The 13,965-nt window shown below is 34.2% G+C and overlaps 1 protein-coding gene across 3 annotated transcripts in view; it reads left to right on the forward strand.

Moving 5' to 3' along the window:
- Positions 1 to 13,965, forward strand: part of CEP350 (centrosomal protein 350) — a 107,136-nt gene that overhangs the window by 36,363 nt on the left and 56,808 nt on the right. For all 3 annotated transcript variants that reach the window (XM_019732931.2, XM_019732838.2, XM_019733025.2), the window contains exons 12-17: positions 448 to 569; positions 3,644 to 4,713; positions 6,127 to 6,277; positions 7,825 to 7,997; positions 11,157 to 11,343; positions 13,669 to 13,889. In XM_019732931.2, the coding sequence (XP_019588490.2) occupies positions 448 to 569; positions 3,644 to 4,713; positions 6,127 to 6,277; positions 7,825 to 7,997; positions 11,157 to 11,343; positions 13,669 to 13,889 (1,924 nt within the window). The remainder of the gene's footprint in view (positions 1 to 447; positions 570 to 3,643; positions 4,714 to 6,126; positions 6,278 to 7,824; positions 7,998 to 11,156; positions 11,344 to 13,668; positions 13,890 to 13,965) is intronic.

Below are 13,965 nucleotides of genomic sequence, written 5' to 3' on the forward strand. Positions count from 1 at the left end.
TTAGAGAATATCCTAGATTAGTGTGATAATTTTATCAGTATAAGGAATGTTTTTAAGAATAATAGTAACATTAAGTATGTACCATGTGTCACATACTGTTTTAAAGGTTGTACAGGCTTAAGCTTCAGTAAATTTTCACAGCCCCGAGAAGGTGTAGGTCCTGCTAGTGTTTCTATTTATCAGGTGAAAAACAGGATTAGAAAGAGTATTCCTCCAAATTATGCAGTTAGTATTAGGCGCCCTTGTTGGATTTCAGGTATCATTTTGTTGTTAATTGTAATGGCTGTTTTTAAGATGAACTCAATTTGTATTGATTTTATTTGAGAGAAAAAGCCCCCACATTTCATGGTCTTTGTAAAGTTGAAATGATTTAATATTTGTCTCATGCACCCCCTGAGTGTATCTTTGTGATGGGAATCAGATGAATTTGATGTCCTTTTCTCCTAGACCAGACCAGGGTATCAGCCATCTGGAGAATCTGATAAAGAAAACAAAGTGCAGGAACGTCCCCCAAGTGCTTCTTCCAGCAGTGACATGTCTCTGTCAGAACCTCCACAGCCTCTTGCAAGGTAAAAAGGGGAGAATGGAAGATGATGAAGGTTCTTTCTTTCCAAGAAATTTAGTATAGTGGTCTATGTTCAATTAATTTTGTTGACTGACCTTCTTCTGTGTGAGCAAGAGGTTTATTTAGAAAGTGGTTCATTTCTTCGGATAGATATTTAAAACATCTATACTTACTGCATCCCCTATTCTATCGTTCAACTATTATCTGTCCTTTAATATCCAGTGGAGATGTCCATCCCTCCTGGGGCTCACCTGCAGTTGGAAGCACTCTTGCTCTGAACTAAACACAAAATAAAAGTTTGTCGGATGAATGAATCACAGTGAAATTAAGTATTTGTGGTGAATAATTTTCAAAAGGCATTTTTGTATCGTTATTCAAAATTTCATCATATGCCTCACACCAATTTATCCATCTTATCTCCCTTCAAAAGCTATATTTAGATAAGCATGTGAACACATGAACAAGGACGAGGAAGGGATTTAATTTGATTTCAGATTGATGATTGAAGGCTCTTTCACCTTGAATTTTCTTTTTTTTTTTTTTTCTGGAATATATTGTTTGCAATAAATTTTAAAAACCTGTTTGTGCATGGAAGTTAAGGTGATTTTGAGATGACATGATTATAAATTATACTTTAAAATAATCATTTGGGGAAGAGAAATATTTTAAAACTCTTCTTTGAGAATGCACAAATGAAAAGCAAATCACTTTCCAATTTTGGGTTAATATCCATGAGTCCCCACCTCCCGCTGGAGAATAGTAACACTGATAAAAATAACTCAAATTTATTGAGTACTTGTTAGGTTCCAGGCACTGATTTGAGTACTTTGCATGTATTACCTTATTTAATTCTTGTTATTTCCATTTTACTGAAGAGATAATTGAGGCCTAGAATTTAATTAACTTTCTCAAACATCAAAACATTAGTGGTAGAGTTGGATTTGAACTTGAGAGTCTGATTCTAGAAGCCAGTGCTTTTAACCACTGCAACCCAATAAATGAAATGTTTCATAATGCTTTGTATAAGTTGTCAGTACATTTCAAATTTTAAGCATAAATAAATTTAAATTTTTTTTAAATTTACTTCGTTTAGGTAGGTGTACTTTCCAGTTCATCTCAGTCTCAAGCTATTATTGTCAGACATTCCCTGCTGGCTTCATGTCTTCAGTTTCTACCTTTTCCTGAGTTTCCTTCTGGCTCACAGCAATTTACCTCATATTAAAAACAAACCAAACATAAACAAATCTATTAGTAGATTTTCTTTATTACCTTGCACAAATTCCTCTCCTTTCTTTTAATATCAAATTCTTTGACTTGTATTTAACCTGTTGCCTCCACTTTCTTGTTCTACCAGTTCCTTAGCTTCTCCATTCCTGTTAATAGTTTTACCATGTTTCAGTTCCTTTATGCTTAAAAGGTGTGGCATTTCTTTTCCTTGCCCTTCGTGTCCCATTATCCTTCACTAGCTACCTGGAAAAGCTCTGAATTACTTAATCTGACCTTGAAGACCTTGAAGATCTAGCTCAAACGTCACTTTCCTCGGCTAGCAGAGTTCATTGTTCCCTGTCTACACCCTATTGAACTTTATATATCTTTGTATTAATGCTAATAACATTGTTTGTTAACTGCTTGTTAGCCCCTCATCCCTGCTAGAACTTAAGAAACTAAAGAGGAAGGATTAAGTCTTAACTGAATTAAGCCTTTCCATTTTTGTTTCCCCTGTTCCTCTACCATCAACATTGTACCTGCCGTTAAATTGGCATTCTAAATAGTTGATGAACTTAAAGATTTTGGATTTTTACTCAGCAGTATCTTTTATATTTATACCTTCCTTTGCATTCCCATTACTACCAGCTTAGTTTGGGCCCTAATAATCACACTTTGCATTTGTAAAAGTCTATATTCTATGGCATAAAATATATGCACTAGTCTTCCTTTCTGCATTCCATTTTTATGGTAGCTCTTCAATAAGAAGACTGCTACAGCATAACCTCCAACCAAACCTTGCATGACACGCTTTTCCATTCCCTTATCACCCTGGTTACCCTCCAGCTGATTGTTTTGAACTTAATTGGTAGTACTTCACATTTATCCATACTGGTTTGGTCTAAGGTTGCAGCCTGTCCAAATAACTTTGAATCATAATTTGATAATTTGTAGGGTTAGCCTCCCAGCTTTCTATCATCTGCAAATTTGATAAACGTATCTTTATGTCATCATCCAAAAATAATGGACAAGACCAAGGGCAAAACCTCACATTATTTTTTCCTAAGGATCTTCTTAATTGTATATGAGTACATCAGCCTTTAATGTTTCTGTAGTATTCCTTAATATATAGGGTTCCATAGTCTGAAACAGGTGATTTATATAATGTTGTCTAGGACATCTTTACTCTGTTTCTAGACTTTACTGACACCCTACCCTGTGTTGTATATCTATGACTGGTACAGTTTCGCATTGGTACTCATTGTTTGATATTCATTAAGTTTTTTAAGAACTAGATTGTAATAATCTCCTTATTTCTTTAGTATGTATGATGTTAAAGATAAATGTTTGACATTTATTAAATATTTGTTGATTAGAATAATGTATATCTTGCCTTAATTAATATTTAGCAATCTTAAGCATTTCTCTTTTATATAACATTATTTTTAAAGGGAAAGGTAGAGCCAATGTTGTAAAGAATTTTGTCCACAGTTTTAAAGGTTATAATATCTTCTCTTCAATTGGTAGCTTAAAATGTATGATGTCTTAGATGCAGAAAGCATTTTGCAAACCATATGTATGATAAGATTCCATTTTTGTTAAAGTAACAATACCAAAACACAACATACATGTAGAAAAATGTTTGGAAAGATATAATTCTAAATGAAATATGAATAGTGCCTCTTTCTCATTGTTTGGCTATGTGTGATATTTATCTTTTTTATCCTCTTGGCCTGTCTTTTTTTTTTTTCTTTTTTTCCAGTGAATATACATTATTCTTATAATCAGGAAAAAAAAATGCAAAATTTAAAAAAATGGTAGCTTAATTATGAGTTGCTGTGTTAACTAATATATTGTCACTTTCATTTGCAGGAGGGATTTGATGGAACCTACATGGATACAGCCTGACAGATTGAGCCCACGAGTCCACCATTCTCAACCACAGCCTCTTGTGGGAACAGCTGGAAATTTACTCTCCCATCTCTTGAATCTGGAGCATGTAGGAATTTTGCATAAAGATTTTGAATCTATTTTACCAACCAGGAAGAATCATAAAGTGGCATCAGGGCCATTAACTTTTACACCTCAACCATATGTGACCTCACCAGCTGCTCATCCAGATGCCTTGTTAAAACCTAGTGCCAGCCAATATAAGAGTAAACTGGATCGTATTGAAGCCTTGAAAGCGACAGCTGCTTCTTTATCCAGCCGGATTGAAAGTGAAGCCAAGAAATTAGCTGGGGCTAACATTAATTATGGGTCAGTGTGGAACACTGAGTATGATATGCAGCCAACACCCCCACAAGACGGACCTTGGACTAAGGCTCTAAGTCCACCTGTGAAAGAGGATGTTGAAGATGTTTTCTCTGCCCGAATTCAAAAGATGCTGGGAACCTGTGTATCTCATGCAACTTTTGATGAGGAGCTTCCTGGGGTAGGCAATCTTAGTGAATTTAAAAAGCTTCCTGAGATGATAAGACCTCATAGTGCCATATCAAGCCTCAGAATGAGATCCCCTGGTCCCAAACCGGAAGGGCTGCTGGCACAGTTGTGTAAGAGGCACACTGACTCTTCTAGTTCTGATCTGCAAGCTTGTTCTCAAGATAAAGCCAAAATGTCCCTTGGTTCCAGCACAGATTCAGTCAGTGAGGGGCCTCTTCTTAGTGAAGGGAGTCTCTCTGAAGAAGAGGGAGAACAAGATGGACGGTCCCCTTTGAAGGTAGCAGAAATCTTAAAAGAAAAGGAATTTTGCGCCGGAGAAAGAAATGCTTATGAACCCATCAAAGAATTTCAGAAGGAAGCTGAAAAATTCTTGCCACTTTTTGGGCACATAGGTGGTACACAGAGCAAAGGACCATGGGAAGAATTGGCAAAAGGAAGTCCACATAGTGTCATTAATATTTTTACAAAATCGTATCAGTTATATGGAAAAGGCGAGAAAAGTAAGTAAGCCTTGTAACATTTGTATGTTATCTTTAGAAAATTATTTCATAATTCTGTACAAGATTTTATTAAATACAGATGGTCATTGTTTATTATGAGGATAATGGAAACATTGTCTAAATCTAAATTATCTGCAAGCTTCAACTAGAGTATTGTCATTTAATCTTTAAATTTTTATTTTTTAGTCATAAAACTATAGTTGATTGGTAGTTATAGAAATTTTGGTCTAATTTAGAGAAATTCATAGATATGATGATCAGGATTGGTATGTGTCAAGCGGATACTAGGTTTTCTCTGACCACAGTAATGCATTTAGATAGGAAGTAAGCATATTTCTTACTACCATGACTTGTGAATCATTGGGAATGCAGTGGTCAAGAATGGAGAGAGGCAACTATAGTAACATTTCTAATATGGAAACAACTCTATTACTGTTTGTCAAAACTAATTTTCAGTACAGACTTTGAACAGTAATGTAGCTATATATTCGGTTCCTGAAACAATAACTTCTAAAGATCTCTTTCTTATCCCTGAGATCCTGCCACACAACTTTCCTTTTCTATGATGGTCTCAATTCCTTCAAGTCCCTTTCTCTGTTCTTCCTGCCATAAGTGGATGCTACCCATCTCACGCAAAAATAACCTTAGAATTTCCAGGTTGGAGAGTGAGGCTGAGCCTTAAGTCACCTGTTTTTTAAATTTCCATTTCCATTACTGTGTTTTTTTAAAATTTCCATTCTACATAGTGAATAACTTATTTGACAAAGGTGTTGATTTAATCTCTTCATTTTATGCTTAATTGGTATCACATTGCCTTTCCCAGAATTTACTTTTAGCTCCTTTTTATGATCTTAGGCAGATTTATATAAGCTGTTGATCTCTTTTGATTTTAAAATTCTCTTCTATAGATTTTAAAGTTCTTTGGATTTTAAAGCTCTTTTGATGAAAGCAAAGTGCTTTTAAATCAACAACCTCATTCTTTTCATAAGAAAATTGGGTTTGTTCTTAAATCCTTCTATTAGATTTTCATTAAGATTTTATAGTTACACTGAAATATTTAGAGTTGAAATGATATGTTATCTGGGATTTGCTTCAAAATAATCTATAAGGGGAATGAAAGATGAGAATAAGAAGATTTAATTGAAAGTAGATTGAACATGTATTGATAATTGTTGAAGCTCGATGACGGATACATTGGTTTCATTATGCTATTCTCTACTTTCATGTTTGAAAATTTTCACCAAAAAAGGTAGCAAATGTATTGTTAGATATAAAGATAAATTGAAAAGAAGCACTAATAAAAGCAAATGAAAATGTCCCAAGTCCATGTTGTTAATCCCTCTGTTGTGAATGGTTTGCTTATAGTATTTTTATTTTTGTTTTACAACACATTTCATTTATTACTTTTGACAGGGTTTGAAGACAGGTTGGAAAGAGGAACATCAGCATCGCGGCCTTTGAATGCCATCCCAACCCCCCTAAGCAGTGTTTCATATGAGGATGACTTTGTCTCCTCTTCAGGGAGTGGGACTTTGACAGAAAAAAAATCAGCTCTTGAACCTAGGTAAGAGAATACGGAATACAATCGGAGAGGGAGAAAAATGTAGAAACAAGAACTGTGGTCTGAATATTAGCATAGCGCGGTGGTTATTAAGAGCACAGGCTCTGGATTCAGACTGCCTGTGTTCAAGTCCTGGCTCTCCTGACCATTAGTTGTTTGTCTTTGGGCATATTACTTAACCTCCCCGTGCTTCAGTTTCCCTCTCTGTGAAATGGGAAAAATAATAGTACCTGCCTCATAGAGTCATGAATATTCAGTTAAATACAAAGTACTTAGAACAGGGCCTGGTACAGGGAAAGCAGAATATAGGTTGTTAAATCCATCTGTGAATCCTCATAGAGGATGGGGTAGCATTGGGAAACCATCCCATAGTATATACCGACGTAAGAGGACTAAGGAAGGGTTTTCTGTGATAGAACCGAGTATGACCAGGTAGATCTTTGACTCCATGATCCCAAGAAATCAGTAGTTTTTTTTTATAGTTGGGATAACATCTAAAAATTTTGTAAAGCTTTGAAGAATAGCTGTTATAATATTAATACTTATCGAGCACTTAATGTGCAATGCATTAAGAGGACTAAGGGGACTTGACCTGTATTAACTCATTCTTATGACAGCCTGATGTTGTAAGTATTACTGTTACCATACCTACTTCAGGAAACAAGCACCAAAGTTAGGTTACTTGTACAGAGTCATATAGTAAGTGAATCAGACTCTGCTGGAGAGAATTTCCTCTCTAAATTTTGTTACCATGTGAAATAATCTGTGATACTCACATTCAGTATAATTTTCTTCAAAAATTACAAATTGTAATCCATAAAATTATCCGATGGCCTTTTAAAAATTAGTCTTAGCTATAGTTGGACTAATGAAAATAAGTATTATTAAAATTATATCAGGAAAAGTATAGTTTTAAATTTTGAGCTCTAAAGGAAAGATTAAAATATAAAATCAAAACTTGTAAGGATTTAATTGTGACATTTAATATCACTGATTAATATGATTTATTGCATTTTATTTCTAGGTTGAACTAGACCATATTAATTGTTCCCTATAAGATTATCAGAAGGAAAATAATTATCACATATGAAATTATAAATCTGAATGTAAAATTGAGTCCACATTTTCTAGTATCCAATATTATATTTTTTTCTCTTAAGTATCTGAATTACCCACTTTTATTGGTTTCACTTCAGTAAACAACTCCCTGAGATTTTTCTCTGTAATAAATTGAGCCATAGGAAACAATCCAGGCTTGTGGTAGGAAGAAAACAAAAAAGAAAAGTGGAAGGCATCGTTGGTTATAGTTATATTCTCTTTGTGATTAAATAGATTTTAAAATATCTATAGCTTAAAATACCTACAGAAGGAGATTTGACTTTGGTGAATACACAATGCAGTATACGGGTGATGTATTATAGAATTGTACACTTGAAACCTATCTAATTTTATTAAACAATGTCACCCCAATAAATTTTTAAAAAATCTATAGTTTTAGCTGCATTTTAAGACTTTATTTCTTTCTTGCACTGTTACTTTCTCTTTGACAGTATTGGTGGTAGCAACTTAGGCATTCAGGAGGACCATTCTAGCAGAAGGTCTGCCTATGATCTTTCCTCTGTGGATGTGACCTCCCAGCATTCATCAGGGGCCCACTCTGCTGCATCCTCTCGTTCATCTACTTCTTCTAAAGGAAAGAAAGGAAAAAAGGAAAAGACAGAATGTAAGTGGAATTCTACATGGTGACTTTTTCTCTTACCAATGATTTTGTGGTAGTGATCTAAAGTTAGGATTCCAGTCCGTAAGAAGTTAGATGAACTTCTTTATGATAGTGTAATTAGCTTTCATATTTATTTATTGTTACAGCAGTACCTTTTGATATATAACATAAATATTTTGTTTAATACAAATGGAATATGCAATGATAAAAAACTGAGGATTGTAGATAAACAGTCATACAAGAAATATAAATCCCCATTGATTCCTCTACTCAGAGATAACTATTAACATTTTTGGTGCCTATTTTTCCAATATATACATAAAACTGTGCACATGCACACTCATGCACACACACACACACACACACCTTTATTTTAAAAAAACAAAATCATTGTTTTGTAGCTGCTTTTTAAAAAACTTTATAGTATATCATGTACGTCTGAGTATCATTAAATACTCAAATTTTCTAACCTGTGAAATAAAGATGGTAATAACAGATGCTTCATTGGTAATTTGGAAGCTTACATGAAATTAACAGATAGAATGTGTATTTAGCACAGTAGCTGACTCTTTGGGCACTCTTAAGTATTTTTGAGTGATTGAGGAGAATACCTTTCAGTTCCCCCATTCTCCTCTTGCCTATTATTGGATCTGTAGACATAGATGTGAGAAGATAACAGTAATTAGTTAAAGGCCTCTTGAACTCACAGGATGGTCCCTAGGGAATGATTTTGCTTCCAAAATTGTTTTTTCTAAATGTAAAAAATTGCTCATTGAGTTTAAAAAAAATAAAGAGGAGGAGGAGAAATTAGTAAATACAGAAAACTATTTAAAAATTAAAAATCACCTGTATCCCTCTACCTACAGATAACCAATGTTAACATTTTTTAGATTTTATTTTTTTACTGTTGTAAAATATATGTACATAAACGTTACCATTTTAACCATTTTCAAGTGTGCCATTAAGCACATTCACATTGCTATGCAACCATCATCCATTTCCAGAACTTTTTCATCATCCCGTATTAAACCTCTGTACCTATTAAACAATAACTCCCTGTTCCTGTCTTTTCCCAGCCCCTGCTAACCACTGTTCTACTTTCTGTCTCTATGAATTTGACTACTCTAGGTGCTTCATATAAGAGGCATCAGACAATATTTATCTTTTGTGACTGGCTTATTTCATTTAGCCCAATGTCCTCAAGTTTCATCCATGTTGTAGCACGCGTCAGACGGTCCTTTTTTTTTAAGGTTGAATAATACTCCGTTGTATGTACATAGCACACTATGTGTTCATCAGTTGATGGACATTTGGAGTTTTCCCACCTTTTGGGTATTGTGAATAATGTTGCTGTGAACATTGGTATACAAATATCTGTTTGAGTCCTTGCTTTCAATTCTGCTGTGTATATATCCAGATACGGACTTGCTGGATCAAATATATTGAGTATGAGTATAAGCAATATGATTCAATATAGTTTTAAAAATTATAATCTAAAATATGATTGTATGTAGTAGAGGTAGTGTTTTGTAGTTTTTAGTTTCCCTGATCCCCTTTCACAATGCCTTAAAAAAAACCCTGTATATTTTACTTCTTCATCCCTAAGTTCTAAAATTACTGTAATTTTTGTTGTGTTTACTCCATCTGGTGGTGAAAAAGAGTGTCTGCATGCTCTGTACAAAAACTCCCAGTGAAGTTGCAAGTAGTTAATAGATTAAAGCGGCAATCAGGCAATCATTAAGGAAAACTTTTTATAGTCCCAATGTAACTTTAAAACATATAAATATACTTTCATTTGGCAATCTTTTAAAACATGGGGAAATATTTTCTTTGCGTATGGGTCCCTTGGTTAAAGTTTGGATCTTTGTTGCATAGACCATCAGATTGTCTACAATGTCTAGTTGTTTGAAATGAAGAACAATTTTTAAATGGTGTATGTATTTTTGTAGAACAATATTAAATGAATAAAGTGTTCTTACTATAAAAGAATGTATCTTTATTATGGAAAAATAGAGATAACCAGTATTAACAGCTTGCTTCTAGCCTTGGGATCATAAATAGATTTTAGATGATAGAGTTCTTTATAAATAGATTTTAGATGATAGAGTTCTTTATAATTGATTAATAATCCCGTAGACTATTTGTACGTGTCTCCCGCCCGCCCCCACCATTGTGGTAGTGCAGTCAGCATATCTAATTCATAGTGCACATATTTACATAGCTTCCTAGGATGAATTAGTATGAGTGAGGTGGACTTTTTGTCAAAGGGGATAGAAAATTATTTTTATACAAATTTTAACTTGTCCTTCAGAAAAGATATATCAGATTACACTCTCATGAAAATAGTTAATGAGTATCCCTTCCTGTGTATGCTGAATGACACTCAAAGTTTCATTTATTTAAGAATATTTGCTAATCTAACAATGAAAAATGGCATCTCATTGAAATGGTTTACATTTCTTTGATTGCTACTTGGGTTTAATATTTTTCATATGCTATGACTTTTCATTTTTAAACCAACAAATTTTAATGAAAAAGTGTTACCTTATTACTATCACTATAGCATAATTTTTAATTTATGTGACAAAATATGCTTAACATAAAATTTGTCATTTTAACCATTTTTAAGTGTATACGTCAGTGGCATTAAATTTATTCACATGGTTTGCAACCATCACCATTATCCATCTTCAAAACTTTTTTGTCATGCCACACTAAACTCTACCCATTAATGACTACCCATTCCCCACCCCACCCCCCACAGTCACCATTCTACTTTCTTTCTCTATGAATTTGACTAGGAAATTTAACCATTGTAAGTGTACAGTTCAGTGGTAATAAGTACATTTATTTATTGTGCAACTATCACCAATCCATTTCCACAAGTGTTTCATCATTCCAAACTGTAACTCTGCCCCTGGTAACAACTGTTCTACTTTGTGGCTCTGAATTTGCCTACTGTAGGTACCTTATATAACTGTGTAATTGTAGAATGTTTGTCCTTTTGTGAGTCGGGCTTTTTTACTTAGCATGTCTTCAAAGTCTATATTGTAGCATGTGTCAGAATATATCCTTTTTAAGGCTGAATAATGTTTCATTGCATGTATCTTTCAGTAGCTTCTCATATTGGGAATCAGCTTTATAAAGAAATTTACTTTACAGGGCTGGATTCACTCACTGGAAATGTTCAGAACTCAGTTCTTGATGAGGAAAAAGTGCACTCTGGCTCAGAACGTGGCTCTCAGCAAGGGAAGAAATCAGGGGCCAGTAGCAAACTTTCTGTCAAAGATTATGAGCAGACGTTTGACACTGATAGCACTTTGGAAGATCTTTCTGGGCATTCTGTGAGGTAAAGTAATGTATAATTTATACTGTAATTCGTATTTCATTGAAGTTACAATATCACTGATGTTCAGGGAATCCATTTAATAAATTTCTGTATTTGAGGAATAGATATTGTAGTTTTGTTCATAGCTCTAGTCTTTATATTTTAGAATATGGGCATCTCTCTCACCTAAACTATTAACAACCTCTCTCTCAGGAATTCTCTGTCTCTGGCACAACCCACCTTTCCATTCTAAATGCCACCACCGCACTTGTTTTCTGGACACAGTCCTTTGACCAAGCACCTCCTTTCCTTGGGGTGCTCTGGGAACTGACAGTTACCCTACAGATCAACTCTAAGAACTTAACGTTATTTGATGTGTTTTCCCTGGGCTACCACAAACTATCTCATTGCCTTTCTCTATACCTTTTGCTTCTCAGCTGTGTTCTTCTGCTCTTTCAACACAACTACCAAGCAGCCTTCTGGTTCATTCTTTATTTCCTCCTCCGAACTTTTCTCTCCTGCTCAACTTATTAGGTGACTAAGCAGATTTTGAAATCTCACTTTTATTGATTATGGAGCTTGCATACTCTGGGGTTTTTCCCCTTCTTTTTAATATCATATATTATGCACTTAGCCTGTTGCTTACCAATAGCCTCCAGTTACTGCTTCCTGTACAGTTTCAACTTCTTTGTCCATATGACTTTTTATCTGCTGCACTGATTTTCTCCTGGAAATTGAAGCTCTGAGAAGACATGGATTTATTGTTTTCCTTTTAAAACTGCATTTTTTGGTACAGTGTCACAGGTAATCCTTTTTACTGCTTTCATGTTGCCAATGGTGTTGGAACATTAATACCATCATTGCTATATTTAAAATTGAATTTTAATTTCTTTGTCAGTGATTTTGGAATTCAGAAAACTTTACCTTTTCTTAAGAGATAGTCTGGTGATTTAATTGGCAAAATCTACAGTTAAATATTTCTAAAGTAGAATCCATAGCCAAGTAAGTTTGCCAATGCCCTGTACTGTAGTCTAGAACCCTCTCTTCCCCGCCTGTGGATAGTCACAGTAGATAAAATAATTTGCGGCTTTGATAAGAAGGAGTCCAGATTTTGAAAAATTGTTTACCGTATTTTTTCTTAACTTATTTGGCTGTAGACACTCTCTGTTTCCAAGCTCTTTCCCTTTTTTTTCCTTCTTCTTTTTTGGAAAACTTCATATCATCGGAAACATACTTTAAGAAATGTTAGTCTTAGGCGAATCTTCTCTGCAGAACAAATCTAAATTCATCTCGTAAAACTCTAAGGTGAGATTCAGACAGAGTACTTTGTCTTGATGTTTGGAAATCTGTTAGGAGACAGAAGTAGTGATAATCCTTTTTATGTTTCATAAATGAAATTGCCAGACTATTAAAAACAGTGTTTCTCTAAGCCATCAGTAGAAAATTAAAGGTCACTGTAAATAAGAGGGTGCCTCTCAAGACTACTTTCACTCCAATACTTACCTGCTGGGTATAAATAGAAATGTTTGTCTTTGAAAACTGTGTCATAATTTTATTAAAGCTGAAAGTAAACTTAGTAATGTTAACTGCTAACTTGGTTCGTAGAGTATCTTTGAGCAATTTAGTCAATAAATATTGAAAGCAACATTTTTCTTGTTATGGGAAGCAATACCTTTCATCACTTAATTTCTCAGAGAGGGGCTAGACGTGTGCCTTGTGTTGAATTAAATACCTTAAGAATTGTCCAGTCAAACTGCTATGAGAGGTTACTTCTTAGTAAAAAGTTCAGGAAAGAACTATAGTACTAAAAGGTGGGTGGAAACAAATGGACATATGCAATATAAAATACTTAGAGATGATTAGTATGAAAGTAGTATTTTGCTGTGACCTTTGGGTTAAGAGGAATAACAAAAGAGTAGTTTTTGTCATGTCTTAATTTTTAATATAAAATTATATTTCATTTTCTTTCACAGGTATTTTAAGACATTTTTTTATGACAAATTTGATCTTACCTTTACTATATGGCTGTAATTTTATCGCTGTGTAATATTTTAGAGGATTTTGCCTTGTGCTACAATAATGATTTATGTGTTTACATTGTAGAGGAAAGAGTTAAGTGGCAATTTAATCCAGAGACTCCTTTTCCACTGTAAATGGAGCAATAAGAGGAGTACTCAGAGCTGTTCATTCAGCATAGCGACTATGGTGAAGGAATAAATACCTAAAGCACAGTTTTTTAAAGCTAATGTTAATAGAAAAAGTAATGCATGCTCTTCTTATGAGCTGTTAGCTGTTTCCTGAAGTAGTTTTCTTTTCTCTAATATTGTTTTGAAATAAAACTTCTAGCATCTCATCAGACAAGGGAAGATCTCAGAAAACTCCACCTTCTCCCCTGTCTCCAAGTTCTCAGAAATTGTTGCAGTTTGACCTTCCAGGAACTTCATTAGAAAGATCTAAGTCATCGGTAATAATGCCTTCAACTACAACAGGATTGAAGCCGAATGCTGCTTTTACTGATACGAACACGGCTGCCAGCAGAACCCCTACAGAGATGACTTCAACACCAGGCGAGTAAACCCATGCAGGTGTAATTTAGAAATAAGATAGTAATTTTTTTTCAAAAAAATTTTTTTTCAATTGAAC

This window comes from Rhinolophus sinicus, linkage group LG17, assembly GCF_036562045.2.
Source record: "Rhinolophus sinicus isolate RSC01 linkage group LG17, ASM3656204v1, whole genome shotgun sequence".
In the NCBI taxonomy this organism is placed as follows: domain Eukaryota; kingdom Metazoa; phylum Chordata; class Mammalia; order Chiroptera; family Rhinolophidae; genus Rhinolophus; species Rhinolophus sinicus.